The sequence below is a fragment of the Aptenodytes forsteri genome, unplaced genomic scaffold, assembly GCF_000699145.1.
Source record: "Aptenodytes forsteri isolate BGI_AS27 unplaced genomic scaffold, ASM69914v1 Scaffold270, whole genome shotgun sequence".
Taxonomy (NCBI): Eukaryota; Metazoa; Chordata; class Aves; order Sphenisciformes; family Spheniscidae; genus Aptenodytes; species Aptenodytes forsteri.
This window is the reverse complement of record NW_008794631.1, coordinates 1,008,179-1,029,664: the sequence shown is the minus strand read 5'-3', so window position 1 is coordinate 1,029,664 and position 21,486 is coordinate 1,008,179. Positions and strand designations below refer to the sequence as shown.

General features: G+C 36.5%; 1 protein-coding gene across 3 annotated transcripts; it reads right to left on the bottom strand.

Annotated features, from left to right (window-relative positions):
• Positions 1-790: 790 nt before the first annotated feature.
• Positions 791-21,480, bottom strand: HERPUD2 (HERPUD family member 2). 3 transcript variants are annotated; one of them, XM_009273472.1, is made up of 8 exons: positions 21,301-21,480; positions 15,618-15,695; positions 12,216-12,329; positions 9,935-10,092; positions 4,162-4,284; positions 3,517-3,840; positions 2,150-2,264; positions 791-1,811 (listed from the first exon to the last, which is right to left on the bottom strand). In XM_009273472.1, the coding sequence occupies exons 1-8, from the start codon at positions 21,445-21,447 to the stop codon at positions 1,650-1,652; spliced, it is 1,221 nt and encodes a 406-aa protein (XP_009271747.1). In that variant the 5' UTR covers positions 21,448-21,480; the 3' UTR covers positions 791-1,649. The 3 variants fall into 3 exon arrangements, with proteins under 3 accessions (XP_009271747.1, XP_009271748.1, XP_019326087.1); XM_009273473.2 differs by lacking the exon at positions 15,618-15,695; XM_019470542.1 differs by lacking the exons at positions 12,216-12,329; positions 15,618-15,695.
• Between the last annotated feature and the right edge of the window lie 6 nt (positions 21,481-21,486).

Sequence of the window (21,486 nt, the reverse complement as noted above, 5' to 3'; positions counted from 1 at the left end):
AAGTTAGATCCATCCACCAAATTAGAAGGGTAAAATTTCTTGGACAGTTCTACACATTTTATGTTTACATAGTAAAGAAACTAAATTGAGAGCAGCTCTCCATAGTAACATGGGAGTAAAACATCATGATTAAACATGATTTATTCACCATTGCTGCCTATACGGCATATAAAATAATCGATGCTTGTAAGACTTAGCTTCTCTATTTCTCCTCTTGACAGATTTGTAAATGAGATTTTGTAACTCCACAAACATTCTACCTCAGCTGTTTAAATTAAAATTTTTATTCAATATTTTTTCCAATTGAGAGTCAACTCTCAGTAAGGCCTAGAAATCCTGACAAACGTTTCAGAGTATAAACCCAAAGACAATTTTTGAAGCTTTAAAACTTCACTGTATAGCTTCAGCAGTTTGACATGAGCTAGCAAAAAATAAACCCTTATTTCTCACTTGGTTCAGACCTATTTAAGAGCTTTGCCCTGTACTTGGAAATTAGAAAATTGGATAAGCTTTCTTTTGGTTGTAGTATAACAGAATCTTTGCAGCCATTTTTGAGTTAGATAACACATGACAACTTCAGAACAAAAACAAACGAAACTTCTTGACTGTGATTAAGATCTAAAGAAAACAACCAAAACCAAACTGACAGTAGCACTGTGCTATTATCTCATGTACAATTTTCCTTTTCTCAGTTTTAATGAGGTTAAGTTTAAGAATACAGATATCCTGCTGTTGAGATCATACCCGTAACTGTGTATGTGCTGCTACAAACATACCACTTCAGTCAATATCAGTAATGCCACCATGATAACTTTATTCCACTCAAGTCTATCATATTCTCACCCTTAATGATGCGCTATTTAGTTGTTTGCATTCAAATATGCATATAAACATCCAAAAGAGTTACCATAACAGTTTTTATTAAAAAAACCTAATGTATGTGTTTTTCCCCAGTACAGCTATATTTTTCTTAAAAAGTACTGTATGTATCAAACATTTAGGGTTTATCCCATCACTGTCAATTGTCTTTGAAGAGCTGTCAAACATCTCCAACTTTAATGAACTTCAGTGTAGCCTCAAGAAAAAGCTTTTAGCTTTCCTAAATGTACGAGAAGAGGCTTAGTATTTTGTGGCATGAAGACAACATGCCATTAACAAGTAATCCTTGTGTTTACAGCATTCTTTCAGGAATTATATAAACTCCAAATCCCAAGTGATAATTCATACCCTGCATAAAACTAACACAAGATACATTAAAGTTATTCAGATGAATAGATAGCATTTGGAAAGGTCTGTCAACATTCATATTTTTAACAGCTCTTTAAAGAGGTAATGGTGCAGATTAAGTGCAAGCTTTTTGCCTCAGTATAATACACATTTGAAATTAAAATAAAACATGGAAGACCAATATCTTTACATTTTATTCTTCAGAAAAAGAAGAATCTTAAAGAAAGCATTTAGTAGTCCACTTGTGCTTAAAATATTCAATGCATGAGAAAGCCAAAAGAAAAAAATTACACATTTTTGTACACCATGATCAAAAAGATAACCAATTTTCAGAAATTGCACTGTATTTAAAACACTCTCTAGAATCTGCTCCACTTCTACGTATGGCTGCTGAGGCTGCCTGACACAGTTCCTTTTCCACTTTAATTGCCAACCTGTGGAGGCCCTTCAGGGATGAGTGATGTGAAGAAGGTTGTGATAAAGGACCAAGCAGAAGCCATGAATCCAGGCTGCTGCTCTGTATTGGCATCTTCACCTGCATCTTCCCCGCTGTCTTCATCAATCCCATCATCCATAAGTCGTTCCTTTAAAAACAGAAATTGAAGCAATTCAACTGCTTCTTTTCAGAGCTCTGATATAAGGTAACCAGCAGTATCTTCCTACATTAAGTAACTTCTCTCAGAACAACCTCCTGAAGAATGACTAGAATGAAGAAAGTCTGTGATTGAAGTAGAGACAATCAGTAATTGTCAGACTGGAAAAAATACATAATTTAAGCAGCAGGCACAACACTGAGGACAATGCTGAAAGCTTTCTGGCTAAACTGACTACATTTCATAAAAGTTGACTTTCTGTCCAGACATTACAGCATACTTGACAATATAATACATAGGAGTCTCAAAAGACGTCTGCTCTTACTCACCATCTCTTCAAGATCAGGATTATTTGCATGTTGCCCATCACGGTTCACTTCCACGTTATTGGCTGCCTGTTGTTGGCCTCCCTCTTGCCTAAAGGGGAACCATCCAGCTTGGTGTCTATGTAAGAAAATGGAACAGTTGAAAACCTCTCTTTTGAAAGGAATAAAAAAAGTTTTTCTGCTACAGCTAACTACTGCAGTAAATTCTTCAAGTACTTTCAAATGAATGAAGCTACTTGTATTTTTCTGCAAGTCTTACTTCTAGATCAAATGGCTATTCTTTGATGTCTGGGTTAAGAAGGGTCTGGCTAAGAGCTGTTCTTTAAGTTTCGGAAGTGCTGTTCAGAGCCCTCTGTTCCAGAAGATGAATACTTTACCATGATTAGGTGATTAAATATCTAGAATACTTTTTTTGGGTCTCCTCCCCATTTTTAAGTACTTAAGTTATATTAATTTTCAAAGGCAGCCTTGATTTTCATAGTTTAAAGTTGATTTTCTGTGGAAAAAAGAATTTAAACTTCAGCTAGGGCTTGAACCACATTACCGTTGTAAATTAAATAAGCCTCTCCCATGTTTTCAGGTGTCTATATTCTGATTTCAACTATCATGTCTGCATGAGAAACAGAACAGTCCTTGTGAGGATGGAGACTACAGTGTGAGGAAACTCTCAATGAATGACATCAGTCCAAAATATCAAGCATTACTGCTGTTTTCCACTTCTATTTAAATCACTAAGGTATTTTCATATATAAAGGGAAGTGATGACAACAGTACTGATGTTTCTTAATAAAACAGATAGAAAGCTTAGGTCTTTATGATGCATTGTAAAAAAATTAAGTCCCTGCAATTCTACCCAATCTAGTACCCACCGTTATAGTAGCACTGCCTTAACTCTACCTAACACAGTTTACTGCACAAATCCCATACGTTATTTTTGAAATATAAGTGAGCTTAGCTCTGCAATTTTCCTTTCATATCCAAGCAGTAAATGTTTTAAGTTTATGCAAGCATACGCTTGACCTATATGAACTTCCTTCCCCTCACCCCCACTTTCTAAATTTCCATCCCAAAATTCTACATTTCTATAATACTGATCTGTTAATATCACCAATATTTAAGAGCACTGTTTCAGGTATAAGTGGTATCCAACTTACTGTAAAAATGTTTTGAGAATTATTTCTTTCTTCATATCAGCTTCTCTGCTTGTTTGAAATTCAATTGTTTTTTTTTTTCCCCTTTTACACACCATACTGTAAAGGAGCAGTGCCTAAACTTTTGTATTTGGTAGTTTTTCACAGTTTAAATGGATTATAAGCTAGCACCATACTCCACATATCAGATCTGCAGCTGTACTCAACTGTTGTACTCACAAATAAACCAGCAGCATGGCTCCCATTACCATGACAAATCGACTGAAGGAAGAATAGAAGTATACAATGCTCAGAAGAATTGCTGCTCTAGAGAACGTGTACATCCAGTCCAGCCAGTCCCGGTTGAAGTCCTCCTCATTCACTACTGGGCCACCCTGTGCATTCATCTGAACATTCGCGTTTACAGGCCTGTTCTCCTGGACGGCTACATTTGGCACTGCTGCAGGCTCATTTGCAGGAGCATGTTCTGAATTTACAGCCTGGGCAACTGCAGGTCTCACTGGCTCAGTGCTGGAAGTCACTTGGGCTGAAACAGCAGCTTGGCTAAAAACGTAAACATAAAACTAGTTTGTCAAACATGCACCAAAATTTCTAAGCCTATTCTTGTCTTCTTTTCTACACTAATAAAAACAAAGTTTCAGATGTAATACACGTCAAAACAAACTGTATTTTCCCTTAAATCTTTACTTATTAACACATTAATTCCAATCCAAAACTGGATTTTATAGTTTGCTAGACAAAACTTAGTGTAAAACAGCATAGCCAGACAACATAAACACACTTTGATCCTGCAAACATTTAAGTTTTTAATACCTTCCTTTCATTAGTGTTAACTCAGTACTATCTAAGACAATGCAGACTTACTATTGCATGTAGTACTGACGTGCATACATTTGTTGCCACCAGATCATCTGTAAGGGACTGAATGCAGGATACATAGAAAATCCAGCAGGAACACCTTGGCCTGGAAATTGGTTGCCTATATTGCTATAAAAGGATTTAAAGAAAAATATTCAGTTCTAAATTGCCACATTTATAAAATGCACTAATATTAGAAAAACAATTAAAGTAGCACTCTTCCTCTCATTTGTCCCCCTACAATAATGCACTGAAATAACACTGAAACAACATGTAGTGAGATCATCCCACCCATTCAAAAAATGCACTATATTTTCATACAAGAAATTAATAAGCAAAGTTATTTCTATAGAAAGAGGATTTATGTTTTTGTACTTAGACATCTGTCACTAGCTGCATCTCTGGGACAAAACCATATTGAAAATTTTTCAAAATTGTGTTTGTAACTGAAAAAATTCTTCCATACAATTCCTTTTAAGTTCAAAGGTCACCCTTAAATGCACTGCAGCAGCTGTAAAGGGAAAACTTACTAGCTTCTGTAACTTTCTTTTAGAAGCAATACCTGAAATAGTACTGTGATCAAAGACATGAAGAAATGAACATGAGCAAAGACAAAAAACTGATCTTTCAGATACAGCTTCTGAAGAACACAACTAAGAACACTGTAAATTTTTTACTCCCCCCCCCCCCCCTTCTCATCCCTATGGGTTTTTAACTCCGGTTCACATGCAAGAGATAAAGCTCCTATACATATGTTTTAGGTTTGGTTTTGTCTGCTTTTAAACTTCTTAGCCTCTCTTACCTCCTAGAGCATATAGCATGTTTTGGCAAGATTTCCAACTCTTTCCCCAAAGATTTTGATGTAGTGAACTGTAGTAAACCAGGACATCTTTCAGGACAGCATGAGAGTACAAAGCATGAAGAAAAGTTTATTCAGACTGCAGGTAGCAAAAGCTGAGACTGCTGTAATTGTACTGCAGACTACACCTGTTCCCTAAGTAAGGCACTCCCTGCAAAGATATCACCAAGAGAGTTCATTAGTCTACCAGGCATTCAGATATACAAGACATGCCCAGAAAGAAAGATGGGAGGAAGACATTAAAATCTTTTTTCCATCTTACACATGAATAAGTATTTCACTGTAATTCTGGACAAGAGCCTGCCTTGCAACTCCATGACTTCTGCTAAAACTGTTTGTTATGTTTGTATTTAGTCATAACCTGTTTTGACAATAGTTTGGGGGTAGGGGGGGGAAAAAAAAAGAAAAGAAAGCAAAAGCTACTTTCCTGATACCACATACAAACTGAGATAAACATAGGCAATACTCTAGGTTTCTTTCAAAAATTGCAAGGGTGAACTTGCAGCCCTGCAAATGCTACTTATTTATGCATAATTAACATGCTGGAACAGCAAAGCTGTCAAGCTGCTATTGAAAAAACATGAATCATGCTTTTACCTTCATGGCTATAAGCTTTAAGAATGTGTTTTTCTATCCCCTGAACTGGCAAACACTTTGAGAAATAAGACTCCTCCAAAATTCATAAAACACTGACTCTCATAAAACATGTGACCCTTAAAATGTAAAGATGATTCAAATATTCTACATGGGTGTCATTAAGTACTACATTGTGACAAATCACTGAGCAACGTCTCAGTTTCAAGCAGGTAGAATATCACATGGGGATGCGAACACACAGGACCACTCACTGTTCAACCACACCTATTTCTCCAGCTCAGTCGCCAACAAGCAGTGCTACCCAACTTGCCTGAGTGAGTTCTGCAGGAACTCACCAATTCTTTTTCTCATCCGTTACAGATTTTAGGGTGGTTCTTCTTTAAAACTGCTAAGTTGAACTCAGCAAAAGTTGAGAGGCCTTAGGCTAATAGCTCTCCCTCACAGACACGTCTTTTAGAAATACTACAGGATTTGAGCCTCTACTTTCTTCCAAACTCTTTCAAAAGTTGCTTTCTTGATGCCTTAAAGCTTAATAGTAGATTAAGAAACAGTCAACCAAGACAAACCACAGATTTCAGTTATGTCATGTTCTTTCCTTCCCCATTCAAATATTTTGGTGGGGTTTTTTTTTCTTTTTTTCCAACATTTTTTCTAGGAGATGGGACTTTCTAGGAAGCGAGACTTAACTTTTCGAGATCTGACTCCATTAATGAGAAAAAGTAGACATCAATATTTAAGAACTGGCTTCTGCCTTAGAATGCCAACGAGCTCAGCAGTATTTTATTTGCTCATCAAAAATCAAAATGAGGCAGATGTTGTCAATTATACAGCTATTACAGCTACCAGGGTATTAAGTTGGCTTTTGAAATTCACGAACAACTCTAAATACAGTGTAATGTATTTCAGTGAGAAGAACCTCTCCAAAGGAAGAGGCTCTTCTTGGCAAAGCAAGCCGGCTTGCTGTTAGAAGAAAAAGGAAAGTAGCACGTGCTTTCTCCTCATCTTCTTCCAAAAGGAGGAAAGAGAGGCAGGAAGCAGAGTATTTCAAAAGAGTGGCAGCAACAGCGTAAGAGCAGAGAAGCAAATTGGATAGGCACAGGCATTCCAAGATGGGAGAACAAAGCAGGAGCAGACAATAGAAGAACAGTTAGGTAAGTCAGAAAACAGTTTTTAAGGTTCAAATGGTAGAGGTAGATTCAGAATATTCTGAAAAGAAAGAGGCATGCTACTCCTTAAATGGCTAGAAAACTCAGAATTACTTCTTATGGTCTACGGAAGACACCTAAAATGAGCTAACTGGGATTCAATTTGAGGGTAAGGTCAGACTAATTAGCTAGTGTCATCATGAAGATACTTGCTCACCACTAATGGAAAAATAAGATTTTTTATTCAGACTTAAAAGCTCAATCTCTGTCATCTGTATGACTGACAATAACTGCATTTGTTTAATGACCTTGACCCACAAAGACATCTCATTTAGTGTTAGTCTCATATGAGCCTGGTGTGTCAACTTGAAGTGATATTTCAATATTCTCCGCTATGTTATTTGATACTTTAAAAAAAATACACAGTGAGTAAAGGCTACTGATGAAGCAAGGTATTTATGTGCTAGACCATAATGTATGCTGTCAGTATGTCATTTTGTTGTTTGCTTTCAAACATTACTATGTACACAATACAAAAACATTTCATTAGATGGGCTGCCCACACTTGACAAATAATCTCACTGCCTTGACGTTTCTTGTCTGTTTACTGCTTCCAAGTACTCTCCCATCTGAAATGCAAGCCATTTCAGGACTGAGCCCATCTGTTCCATTTGTACCTGTGTAGCACAGTGGGGCCCTGGTCCATGACTAAATCCATAGGAGCAGACAGTGCTGTGCTTGGTCTCTACAGCAAAAGACTGACTTGGTAGATATATAAACTACTTGCCCAGTCCCACCTCAAGTCTAGATGTTTAGAAAACAGCATTTACAAAAGCTCAAAAGCAACAGAAAGTTTTAAATTGCTTTCTCTGTAATATTTTAATAATCTGAGTTAGCTGTTTTCCCAAAGGATATTCAACTCGCACACTGAAGCTTTCTGCCAGAAACTGAAAAACCATCATTCAATCACCTAACATTCATATTACTTGTTTGTACAAATTACTTTACTAATGAAAGTGTTGCAAAATGCTCAAGAAAACTGACCCTCACAAACATTTTCAAACACCTGGAGACCTTTCTCCATCAGTAGATCATGCAGCTAGAATAAGTGCTTGGTCGTGAAACAGTAAGAAAAATCCACAAGGCAATGCAAATTTCGGCTATGAATCTTCATTGTTCCTAACAAGTCTCAGTCTGTGTATAAATTACATTAAAGCTAGATTTCATTGCCCCAAACAATATTTAAGAGAGCAGCTAAAAAACAGAAGGCATTTTTTATTGCTGGAATACAAGTAGCAGTGCCCTGAAGCAAAACCAGATGCATCCGAGAAGATTATTAGAAGTATTAAAAAGGGTTTTTTAAGATGACAGCAAACTACAGCAGGCACTGGCACAGTGGAGCACTGCTGCAGACTGCCGGGCACTGGCTAAGATCTACCTTAAGTTCTGATAGCATTCTATTAAATTACTTTTACAAAAAAGGCCTAAGATTATTTAGGGTTCATTTATTTTCGCACTTCTTTTCAGGTCAGAACTGCACTTTTGAAGCAAGTCTCCAGTCACTTCCTCTTACTACAGTTTTGTTTGCACCACAGAACAATCTTGGATCACCATCTGGATTCCTTTTGGATTACGCTAAATTGAAAGATATGATTTAGGTGCACTGCTAATGCTTTTTAGCCACAAATAGGCACCTATTCCAGGTGACCAAACTGGAGATAGTCCAAATAAGACAGAAAACCCTGAAATGTGTGCAGTGTTGATGTCAGGTTCTCAGCACCTCTCTCAGTCTACAGATCCACTCCTCTCAATACACATTACTTGCTAATACAGACATAGACTTAGTATTTTTATTTAAGTTATTCTCTTTTTGAAACACAGTAATGTCTTCCAAACTGATGCTTCCCACTGTATTTTAATTGAATTATTTCAGCTAAAAGACTGAACAATGGTTCTGTTGCCTTTTTGAAGTCCATAGGCTATTCAGTTCACCATGCATACTGACAAAAAACTCACTCTCAGGGTATGCTTACGTGAAAAGCTAATTAGAAAAACATTAAAAATTCTTACAGATTAGTAACTTACACAACACATAATAAATTGCTTCTTGAATTAATTTACGTTACACCAAACAGCAGTCTTGACAGTCAACCTAGCGTCACCTAGCTTTGTTAAGGCAAGTATAACCACTTCTGCGGATATGCATGTGGTCAGAATAACGTAAGTGCTCCACCCAATGCAAAAGCAATTTCTTCCCAGTAGACAGTACATTTCAGATAAATAACAAAAAGGACTTGAAGGAATTCAGGACGAAAACTAGTAAGACTAGTAAAGTCTAGGTTAACTCTAACAAGAGAGCAAGTAAATTGAACTGAAACTAAATAAGTTTTCAACAGTTCTTGACATCCGTTTCCTTTCCAGTGACAGAAACAATTGTTACTGTTAGCAGGTCCATAGGGGTTTTTTTTGTTTCAACATTCTCCAAAGAAAATATCTAGAATCTATATAGTACTGGGAGAACGCCCTGTCAGAAAGAAATCTTTAAAGCATTCCCTGAGGAAATGACAGCTATTATCTCAGAATACACTATCCTCCCATTTTACCATTGGAAGAAAATAAAAAAAAAGTTTAAGAAACTGCAAAGGTAACATGGGTTAAAAATTCCTAAAGCTGCTTTTTAAGTGACAAAAAAGTGACGGAATCTTGAAAGTTACCTAATAACAGATCCAATCTAGAAATGTACACTGGTTACATTTCATTGGTATATATGAAAATACTTAAAAATACTTAAAAATTCTTTTGTAGATACACAAGCACTTACATGAACACACCTGCATATCATCTCTAGAGTTGAATCCAATACAGAGAAGTATCACTAACTACATCCACTAGATAAATATTACAGTTGCACTTATCAACAGAAAGTTGAGGGCAGAAAGCATGAAGAAAAAATAAAAATAAAAACCTAAAGGGGAGCACCAAGAACACTTACTCTCTGACTGACTCCTGGCTAAAAACATTAATGTTCATACTAAAAATGTTTCTAAACATGACTTATGCTTCAAGATGAACTAGCCAAAACATTTTGCAGACTGTGAAAGAAACATCATTAACAACTGAACATTTAAAAAACTTTAAAGAGCATTAAAGAGCTGAGGATTGCTTCAGTGTCACTTACCCTTGCATTAAATAAGGGAACTGGTGGCTTGGTATGGGATTGCTTTGTGCTTGTGGAAGATTACGATGCCTCACTCCATCTGCACTAGTGTTCAACGATGTAGATGAAGCTTCTTGGTTTGTGGGTGAGGCAGAAGTTGATCCCGAACGGTCCAAATTCTTAAAAATAAATAAAATTGAGGTTGAGGATCTCTTTGCCACAGTTGCAAGATTTACTACTGTGTCTTAAAAAACTATTTGCTTTAATGTTTTGTCACAAGTTTTATTCAGAATATAAGCACCAGGCAAGTCTTCTAGGGTTTTATTGGTTCTGGCAATCCTTTAGTAAAAACAGAAATTCAAAATTGCATTCAGGTGCACATCTAAAAAAAGTGAAGTTTTCAGAAAGATTCAACACTTGATAGGTCTCAGAGAAAACCACAAGTCACTGGGAATCGAAGTTTCAAAAAGCTGAACCAAACTAAAGCTTAATCCAAAGAATATTTAGCAGCAAAAATTCTGGTGGCTACCATTATCAAAAGTAACAACCACCTCAGGATACGACTTGATATTCAGAGACAACATTGCCTGCAGTGGCTTAAAATACCATTCCTCTACATTTGTCTTCAGTTTCCACTTCTATTCTTCTACTCATCATCCTCTTCACTGTGCCAGCTGCCCAATCCAAATTGCTGTGCTCATTGCTGGGAGGGGGCAGAGGGTGGGAATAGGGAAGTAGCTAGGAACTACTTAGGCTCCCAGAAACACACCTAAAACTAGTGTGTCAGACCTTCAATGCTTTCCAAGATTAATACTTAACCCTGGAAGGAGGACAACAGCTGGCTCTCTAGACTATTTGTCACCGTAACAAGACCGCAATTTGGCCACTGAGATGCATTATTTTAGTTTTAATAAATCCTCAAATCCTGTTGCTAAGCATTACTGTAATGTTTACTCAGTAGAAAATCCTCTTCAGCTTTGACAACTCAGGAAGTGAGGAGCTGCAATTACTTAAGACATCCATACCACATTTGCCCTACAAAGGAAAACAAGAAAAATTTACCACTAGACAGTAGGGGGAAAATAAAAATAAAAAACAAATGGAAGAACAAAGGCCATTCAAGCGTTGGGTTTAGGTTGTTTCCTTCAAAGTATTATGAACTTAACACTGTGCATACTGACTGCTTTAAGCAGTCATTAATACAATCATTTAAATATGACGTTTACAACTGATCTACATAGCAATAAAACAATCACAAAGGAGGCCCCCTGTGTCCTGCTTGCAAACAAAGATATAAATACAGCCTTTGAAAAGATGATGTAACCACTGTCCACTCTCTACTACTGCTTAAACTGCTCGTATTTCTGACTGTCACATAAAAGTCAGAAACGGTACCCTATCAAAAGAAGAATGAAGACAGACAGCTTATTACTGGAAGGGTATTTCCCATATGCTGATAATCAACACACCACAGATGAGAAGTACCTACAATGGTACTGTATACATTCCTTTCTGACTAACCTTCAAGGGTCACTTAGTGATACTACCAGCTCTGGAAAAAGCCAAGAGAATTACAGTGATGACAACGAAGTCATCAACAGAAACATTAACTGCCCTTCTGTTAAAACAGAGTACAATCAAAGAACATCATCATTTTTGGAGGGTGCGAAGAGGGGAAGACTCACAACACCCTAAACAAGTGTTCTATGAACAGCTTAACTAATAAAATGTTAAGAACACTTTCCGCTTCTCACTGTCTTACAGACACTATGACTACCTTGAAGCTACTACATAAGTACTGTCCAATTCCTGTCAAGCAGAATGAACACTGGCCAAGCTCCACCTCTGTCTCACCTTGTCTATCTCACAACAAGGGCACTAATTTGACTGGTCTCTCTTCAGTGGTACAAATTTTCACAAAATAAATCAGAACTTAGGGTTTGTTGGTTTGTTTTGTTTTTTAAATGTGAATACACTGCTCAATTTCTGCCAAAGATATGGGGATATGGAGAGAAAGGAAACTGTACTTTTTGATAAAGTGTTAAAAATAAAGCACAGCTTAGAAAAAGTAGTGCTTTATCATCTAATAAACATAATTGTGTTACAATTTGAAAAAAGGTCATCTTTGTTTAAATAAAGCGACACCCTTAAATAATCAAGTCTAATTGTACAAATTCATATGGCATGCTCTACTTTCACCACACTATTTTACAGTCAAATTTTAAAAATTAAAAGAGAAATTCCTGGAAAGCTTCCTCAGTGTAGAAGAAATTCATGTCTTGTGTATGAAAAAACTACTCACTGAGCTACTGCTGGAGGTTGAAGCTCCGTGACCTTCTCTACTGGTGCTGGGTTTTGGAGAACTTGGGGGTGTCCGGGAAGTACATACCAGATGAACCATATGATATTCATCTTGCTAAAAATTAAAGAAATCAAAGAGCTAAAGCAACAATATTTGAGAAATTTACAAGCAAAAAATGTTTTTAAAAAAATCCACTTACAAAGCTGCATTTGCAATCAGTAAAAAAACATTATACAAAATGGAGAGACCATAAAGCAAAACTTGAGCCTAGCACAAGAGAAGTATACTGTTTCACAACTTTTTCTTAGCAGCTGTCCACAATACCATATTGAACATTCACTTACCCCCAGTTTTCCCTAGAACTGCAGTATAGCAGAACTGATGGAAGACCACTCAGAAAAACATGAGGAAGTGTATCGTAAGCTTTAACTTTTATTTTGGAAAAATCTCAAACCCTTTACAAGGCTCAGTTTCCCTAAAGTAAGAATGCTTACATTTGCACTGAGAACTAATGAAGAGTGTTATTCAATAAAGACATCAAGGTAAATGAAAAATGTAGGCACTGGAATTCCACAAGCAGACCAAGATAAGAAAAATGTACCAGCCATTGCCTCCACCTCACTCCAGTCTAAGCTTGGCTCAAGCCTAACCTGCAGACGCTCAACTGAAGAGCCCCTGCAGATATTCCACAGTCAGGGAATGCTATTCGAAGCACTACATGGGACTTGGGTATTCCTAAATATTTGAAAGTGAGGAAATGAACAGGTGGCAGCACTTGAAGCCATGTCAGCATGCAAATAATCAGCCCATGCCAATTCTTCATGAATATGCTCCCCCCCAACATGGATGCCATAATCTGAAGCTATTTCACTGGACCAAATGAAAACACCCCATCATATCAGCATGCCTGAAGCGTATATGGCCATAGCAACAAGAACAGCTATGACTGCGTATTTAAATTGCACGCTACAGCTTCCTCAGTAACCAAACTTTAAACAAGAAAAGCAAAAACTTTGTTCTCTTCTGAAATCAGCGTGGTGCAGTCAAGCTGCAGTCTGAGATGACATTTAGAAATATCAGATTTGGAGGGTTTTTTAAACTATTAAAAAAAATGTTAACACATACATTTGCTCATTTTTAAGTTTTAATCTTTAGAAATAAAGAAAACCGGGTAACTGCTTTTATACACTATTGTGCATTACTGCTAGCATAGCCTATCCACATTCATTTAAACTCCTCCACATGTATCAGTTTTCTAGCCCCAAGCACAGCCTCACTATTAAATTAAGTGTAATTTCTTACTAGTTGGTGATAGTAAGCAATGACCAGAGAGCACTGAACACAGGTGATCAGCATTCTGACCATGTCAAAAGTCTTTAACCTAACTAGTTACCTTCTTTCTAGATAAGAACTTATGCCACTCGGTAAGACAAAGGAAGCTAGACATATTACTTGTAAGCTTACAGCATACAGCTTTATTCAATGTAACAGTTTATTGTAATATATTTCTATTTATACATAACATGTTGGACATCACTATGCTTGAAGAGTGCCACTACTTCCAGCCTCAAGGTATTTTATATCAGCAAAATGACACTGCTCAGTATCAAAAAGCAAGTATCACAAGGCTGAATTGAGATTTAGTAAATCCTCAGATAATATTAGGAATTTATAGCTAATCAAGTAGGAAGAATATGGCAGAGAATGAGATTGAACTTAAGAGTAATCATACCTTTCTTCCAAAGGCTCGAGCACAAAAAACTCCTCTTCTTCCAACACAAGTTTTTAACTTTGTGCTTAAGACCAACGAGTATGTTTCTAAATTCACTAAATTTCTTTAACTAAACCCAAGGCCTATAGCTATTAAAACGCCTTTAAAGTCAAATAAAGCCCCTGTATAGTGAAGACAGACATTAGTTAGGCAAGTTTCTCCTCTAGCACATAAGCAAGGTTTCCTAAAACTAGTCTGCTGTAAGCAGGTCAAGTGAATTTAAGGGATTCAGACTTAATTTGTCCTTAACAAGCAAAACTAAGCTTTGAAGTAAGTTATAAAATTGTTTTCATGAACTTCTACGTGGTACAGGACATATGCTGGTTGGCAATAGTCCAGCTCCAGTTTTCTAGTAAACCTATACATAGTAAATTTCAATAATTTTTTGGTAAGCAGTTAAATCCAATTTAATAAAATCTATTTCAGAATGAAGATGATAAAGTAACAACAGTGTTAGTCTGCTCAAGCAATACTCAAGATTCCTCTGCATTGGTTTCTCCATACTTAATACAGAAGTTCAGTTGCCCGCTTTCACTAAAGCATTATTTTCCTTTAGAGGCTTTCCTCCATACTAAAGTGTAACCCACTCTTGCAATCTGTACATTGACTTTTACCTTAATACATTACAAAAAGAAGTATCATTACCAACACCTAGGTACTGTATTACAGAGTTTACCTATTTCATAGGATTAAAAACTGTGTAATTGTTTAATGACCTATTTTCCAAATATACCTATTGATGCATCCTGATCTGTTTACAAGGAATTTCAAGACTACTCAACATAATGCATTATGTTTTCTGTTACCATGGAAATTAAAACAAAAGTTCTTGATAAGATGATATTTGGAGCAGATTATTCTACACATTTTTAAGAACTTTACTAACTTAAGGAAGTCCCTATTACTTGGTAGCATCAATCCAAACTATCTGAACCAATTTGAGAACCAAGTGCATGTATTTCAAGATTTCCTACATCAGATGTCATGTGTATTCAGGATTTGGATTTAATTTAAATGTTAACTGAAGAATCCAAAGTTAGATTAGTAAAATTATTTTTTCCAAGATAAACCAGCAGAATAAAAAAAAAAGAAAGAAAAAACCACAAGAACCAAACTCAAACATCATCAGGAACAGTTAATAGCTAACGAATAAAACCAGGGCAAAAAATAGCTTTCCCAGCAAAACCATTTAGGAATTCAGAATTCTGGTTTTGCATATAAATATATTACCCTTAATTTGCTTACACAAGTGCCATTTTTAATGTAAGTTCTTGGATTTAAGTACATGCAAGAAAAGAAATGATGTCCCAAACCAACACAAATCTGTTAAATGATTCTGTTTAGGTCATAGTGGGAACTGTCCAAAAAAGTCACTCTACACTACGTATCACTTGGGACTTAAATAGCCTACTTGTTCTCCCACCAATTGGAAACACGCCTCAATCCACAAGTGTCACAATCCTACATGCCAGGGATACTTGAAAATACATTTTCCCGAACATATCAACATTGTATGGTTACATCTCTCAATACAACAATGAAAATTTGAAGCTGAACAACACAAATCTAAATTCCTATTTCCCAAAAAGGGATTTTGATCAAATATCATATGGTGTTGATATAAAGCTTACTTTTCTGAGAACATCTTTCAGCTGCAGATGATCAGGAAGCAGTCTGCCAGAATACACCAGTCTCTGATCCTTTGTAGACTAGGAGATGGGACAAAGAAATGAATTTAGCTTTTTCCTGCTGTACAGATATACAGCTGGAGATAACATTTGCAGACGAGAAAACCCCTTATAATTCCAACCACCAACAGATAGCCTTAAAAACATTTCAGAGGCTTCACAAGTCCAACTCGCAAATTAATTCTGGAAAAGAATTCTGCTATTATGCATTCAGCAAGAGTGCCATAACAATTAACAACACTTAACTAGCAAATGCTGCTCAAGAAAACTATCAAGTACATTCAAAAATCCTTTTCTTTTAAAGATTTGCTCTTTACCCTGCTCCCGTTCCCAGGCACTTGCTGAAAAAGTAGATGGAAAAGTGGCTGGGGCAAAAAAAAAAAAAAATAGAAAAACCAAAAATAATTAGTAGAATGATGGAATGATAATTAAAATAGGAGGGAGGAGGGCACAAATTTCAATCTTTTTCGACAGGGAATTTCAGTCCCTGCCCCCATTCCGCCCCCCCCCCCCGCCAAACCAAAAACAAAAAAACTTGGTAAGCTTTTTTGCCTGTTCTTACACTTCCACAGTTTAAAATACCTTAGTAATGCAAACAAAGATTTAGTTTTTTAAACAAATGATACAGTAGTAACTTTTAACTATTCTACATGGAAGAGATAACGATGAAATTATTTTTAGAAGGAAACTATCTGGGGTACCTATCTACAGTGAGATGTCCAGTACAGTAAAGCAACAGGCAGTTTACTTGGTTAAAGAAAACAAGCAAACAAAAACCCCAACTCCACTCAATTCAGTTTATGCTGTCAGAAAGAGTTTTAAATAGTCTTAATACTAGTGGGTCACTAATACACTGTAACTATGTGAATAAACAGCTACCTTTTTTTGTTTTTGAAAAAAGGTCCTTAAAATTCTTTTAATATGGATGACTATTTAAGAGAATCCAACTGATACATCAGTTCAGTTTAACTACTGCTTGCATCCTAGATTAATACAATAGCATTTATCACTTGAAAGAGAGCACTAACATAAGCAAATGCTAAATGAAGAAATCTAGCCTAACATCAGTGGAACAGACATGCATTATCAACATGAAATATTTGAAGAATTTCCCCATCATACAAACAGCCAGTCTTACAACATCTCTCCTCCTTCTCTCCCAGCCTTCTGTTGCCCACTCTGCAGTCTTATTCACGCTAATACTAAGACACAAATACCCGAGATCCAGATCTCAGTGATTAGAAAAAGCTTTCACAGAAGTTTTGAGATTTTTTTTTCTTGCAATTACCTTTTACAGATTCCCTGTAACTCAGAACATAGAAAATTTACAGAACTTGTTTTTTCTTTGAAAAAATCTGGTCATACCACTAGAAAAAACATTATAGATACTCTAAGCAAATTATTATAAGTACACATTAAATCTGAGAAGCTTCTCTTTTTTTTCCCCAAATTCATACTAGCTGTTCATGATTAAATACACGGCTTTAAAAAATGAGTGCATAACCTGCCACATATAGTACAGAACTGTTTATCACTTCTACTGAAGAATCATTTTCTATATCCTCCTGCATTTTTCTGTATTTTTAATTAGTGACATAATACACTATTTTTGTAAGTCTCACGACACGGGAACCACTTATTTGCAGCTCCAATGGATAAAATACTGCAATGAATTCAACATCATGCTGTACTATTTCTATTTACATTTAAAACAACAACAAAAAATGCCTGTCTCTCTCATGTTAGACCAATTTCTTTTGAACCGTACCATCTTGGTTGCTCCTTTCAAGCAGGAACAGTCTGCTAACAGAATACAAGCTTATTTGCAGTTTGTATTTGGGAAAGGCCTTCTCAGAAAAACTAAATCTGCTGTACGCATTGAGGCTACAGAAAACTTTGATTTCCTGTAAGAAAAGTCTCAGAAACCTTGTTTCTGGGTCCTGAGATAGATTATCTGGAGATTAATTAGAGCAGATAAGCAGTTAAAACAACACAAGCAAAACACAACAATAACAAAACACCCCCAAACTCCAAATCTTTGTAGCATCATCCAACTTGGCAATGGAGTGCTGTTTTGCCTGTCCCACTCACAATACAGCTTTCTACATGGTCAAATTCAGATTCTTCTCTTCAGTACCTTATATATGAACCTCCCCTCAACCCCATCCAATTAAGTACCTTCTCACACACGATAGAAGTAGTACAAATTATTTAATATGAATACTTTACAGAGAAGAAACTGCTAGATTAAAATGACCCCTGAAAGCTGATTACTACATAGCCTTCAGTAATGCGTTTCAGCTCCCTACAAAACCACAAAAGAAAAGTTTACACTTATACCGAGTACTGTTAATTATATTAAGCTAGAGACATTAATGGGGGAAGATGAGGTCTTAAACCTCATACTCCTCCCTATGTAACTTAAATACCTAACTGTGCACTACAGGATTATCACTTGCGATTCTCAAGGTGAAAGCCATCCTGGAATTCTGAAATGTGGGGGGTTTTTTAAATGCAGATGGAAGAAGAGGTGATAAATGTGAAAACACAGTAATACACGTATATGCCAAAGTAAATGGAAAAGGCGTTCAACTCATCCTCTGCTAGAGGAGGTTCACTACCATACCTCCTGCTTCAAAGAACACCATGCTCACTGCTAGCCCAAACACTGAACTGTGATGCAAAAGAGACTTAAAAAAAGATACTGAGTGGACCCATTTTCAGAAGTAAGCACATAGCATCCGATAAAATGATTCTAGAACCTAAAGTTTAGAAGTGAGGTGGAAGACAGTTTTCAGATCATAATTCAAAAGGTATGTATTTAAAACCAGGAATTCATCAACTAGTGGTTTTTTTTCTTCCATTTTTCAAGCAAGACTCCTTCTGCAATGCTTAGTCCAAGTTAGCTACACCCAGCACATTACCAAAACCACCAAACCTAAGTTAAAGCAGCAACTTCCTTTAGAAACACAGACAATCTCTTGAGCTATACTGTTTCAGCTACAAGACATTCATTATTTTGGTCACTCAGCCTCTCTCCCATTCTTCCGTAGGAAATAAAAATCCAAACAACCGCATCTGGTTAGAACTGTGGGCAAAGTACATGCTAGATGACAGGTACTAAAGGAAATGAGAAACAGCAGTTTTTAATTAATGTTTATGGGTGTAATCAATGCAGCAGTTAATGCACTGAATGCAAGATCTGCCAGACTGAGACATACAGGTTGATTTTCCAAGTTTTCTTTTCTTAAATAAACATTTCATTTAGGGACACTATAACTGCAGTACTCTAGCTATGAAAAATTAGTCCAGTCAGGGAAGAAAATATTGATGAATCTGAACCTTAGTATAGGCCCACAAACTAATTTAACACTGTTTTAAACCCATTTAGCTTATTCAGTGACTTACTTTAGTAAGTATACCAACTTTAATAACGACTAAACCAATTTAAATCTGCCTATACTTGGAATTTGTACATATTTAGCTAAGTCATTTACACAAATTAATCTGGAAAAATCACAAATAACACTGCTTCAAGGCCTAACTTCTCATTTGCCTATTTTAAAGATCTCATTTTCTGAAGATATAGTCTTAATAAATTGTAAATTTAAGGACAACATTTACAGTTGACATCAGTTTACCGACTAATTTACAGACGCGTATAGGAGAATGAGGTACAAGTCACATGTGAAAACTTGAAAGACTACAGCAGTGATAGCAACTGATTTCTATTTTACACCCTTCACTTCAGGAACACTGCAATACCTGTATAGAGCATCTGTGTTCTGATGTACTCCTGCACTCTTAAAATAGCATTGTAATAGAAGTTATTTCCAGGACCTATCACATTCAGGGAATGTAGACATTTGATTGACAAGCTTTTGACACTGATCTGGTTTAAAAAGGAAAAAAAAGGGAGGGGAAAAAAGCTCCTAAAAGCATAAAGATTTAAACACATTTGAAAAAAGTAGTAACACTCAACGTCAAACACATATCAAGCTAAAAATACACCTTTCAATTTTACTATACATAGGAGACATCCTATTTAACACCTTTCTTCCCTCCCATGTTATTACTTCAATTTGAAAGGTTCTATGAAATAAAAATACTGTGTTCAGTTACTAGTTTAACTGCAAATACAGTAAGTCCAAATTAAATTAGAATTACTGAGATAGTTTTCACTAAAGAAACTCCCCATTCTTTAAACCAGAACAATTTTGGGGATTCTGAACTAGTCATTTCATAATGAGAGGCATGTTGAGGAACCAATTTTCAACTGACGAAAGATGTTCCACAAAACTGAAATTTAATATTATACTACTGGTTAAAACCTACAGTGCAACATAAAAACCTCTTGTTCATTAAGGATTCTTCCTAGAAGTCTAATTTAGCAAGATCATAGGATGAGTCAGAAAACTAGTATTTGTGTTTAAACACGTCACAGGAGGAGATTCTAGTGGGGAGGAAGAAGCAGCGATCAGCTGAAGTCACGTATTTGTTTCTTTCACAGCAGACAGGCTCTCTCAGCAGAGAATTACTCACAGCAAAAACTAGATCCACAAACTCTCAACCACTGCTTAACAGATCTCAGTGTATCAGTGACAGAGCCTAAGTTGTTGACTGCTTTTCTTCTGCTTTCTCCAGAAGGCAGAAACCCACTCTGAGACACAAAGCCACTATTTTGCCTTTTTCCCCCCCAAAAAAAAGCAATCAACAATGCCAATAATTCTTCTATTGAACTAGGTGAATACTAATCACTTACAATATAAATGCAACCTTTGTCTGATGTTTTCTACAGCAAGGTCTAGGACCCATATGCTGCTGCAACATGGAGGCAAACTCACTCCCTTTATACAGTTTTCTGGAACAAATTTTCAACTATACTGTTCTGTATGACTGCCATTCTAAACAGGTACAGTATTAGCTTTCTATTATTAACTGTATGGTTTTTCATAGCCTCTTTTTAATTGCCAAATTCAGAACTTAGAATTTAGAAATAAATAATATTTTCCTCAGTGAACAAAAGCTTTTATATTAAGTTACAAAATACAATCACAACTGTCATACAAGTTTGTAGAACATCTGAGAGCAGAGTTTTCAGCACAACCTCAAAAAAATGGCTTTTCAAAGAGGAAAAAAAAAGGAAATAATTCTGGAGGTTGTTCACTTGCACATGTCAAATAGATGTTTATTTGTAATATTACATGCTCCACACCTCAGTGAATTCACTAGATCACATTAACTTTAGCTATATCACTTACGTACTCCAACTACTTTAGACAGAACTCTTCCATTTACAGAAATTAGCCTAAAATTGAGTTAACTGAGATATCTGAATTCCAGTTCCTAAAAAAGTTAAATGGAGCATTAATAAGCATCTTCAGTGATACCACCTGTCAGGATGCTATATTGTGATCTTCTTAAACCATATAAAAGAGCATCTATTTACACTGCCAACTTCCCTGAAAGGAGAAACCCAGCCATTGCCTTTACACAGACAGCTCTTTGGCAGTAGGGCTCTTCCTTGTTTATTTGCAGAGTACCTAAGGAAAGTCTTGATCGGCTGTCCAGAAGTTACTGCAACGCCAGTCTTACCCACAAGATGAAGGGCTGGCCAACAACTCACCGGCTTACTGGGGTAGACTTTAGAGAGGTGAGATTTTAGCTTGCCCACAGTCCAGTCCAGAAAGCAGTTAATGGTCTGGTCGGTGTATTTCTGGTTGGGGGCCTTGATGATGAGGGTCACCGGGTGATCCACGACGCTTTGGTCCATGCTGCTCGCAGGGGCGGGCCGCCCCGCCCCGCCCTGCCC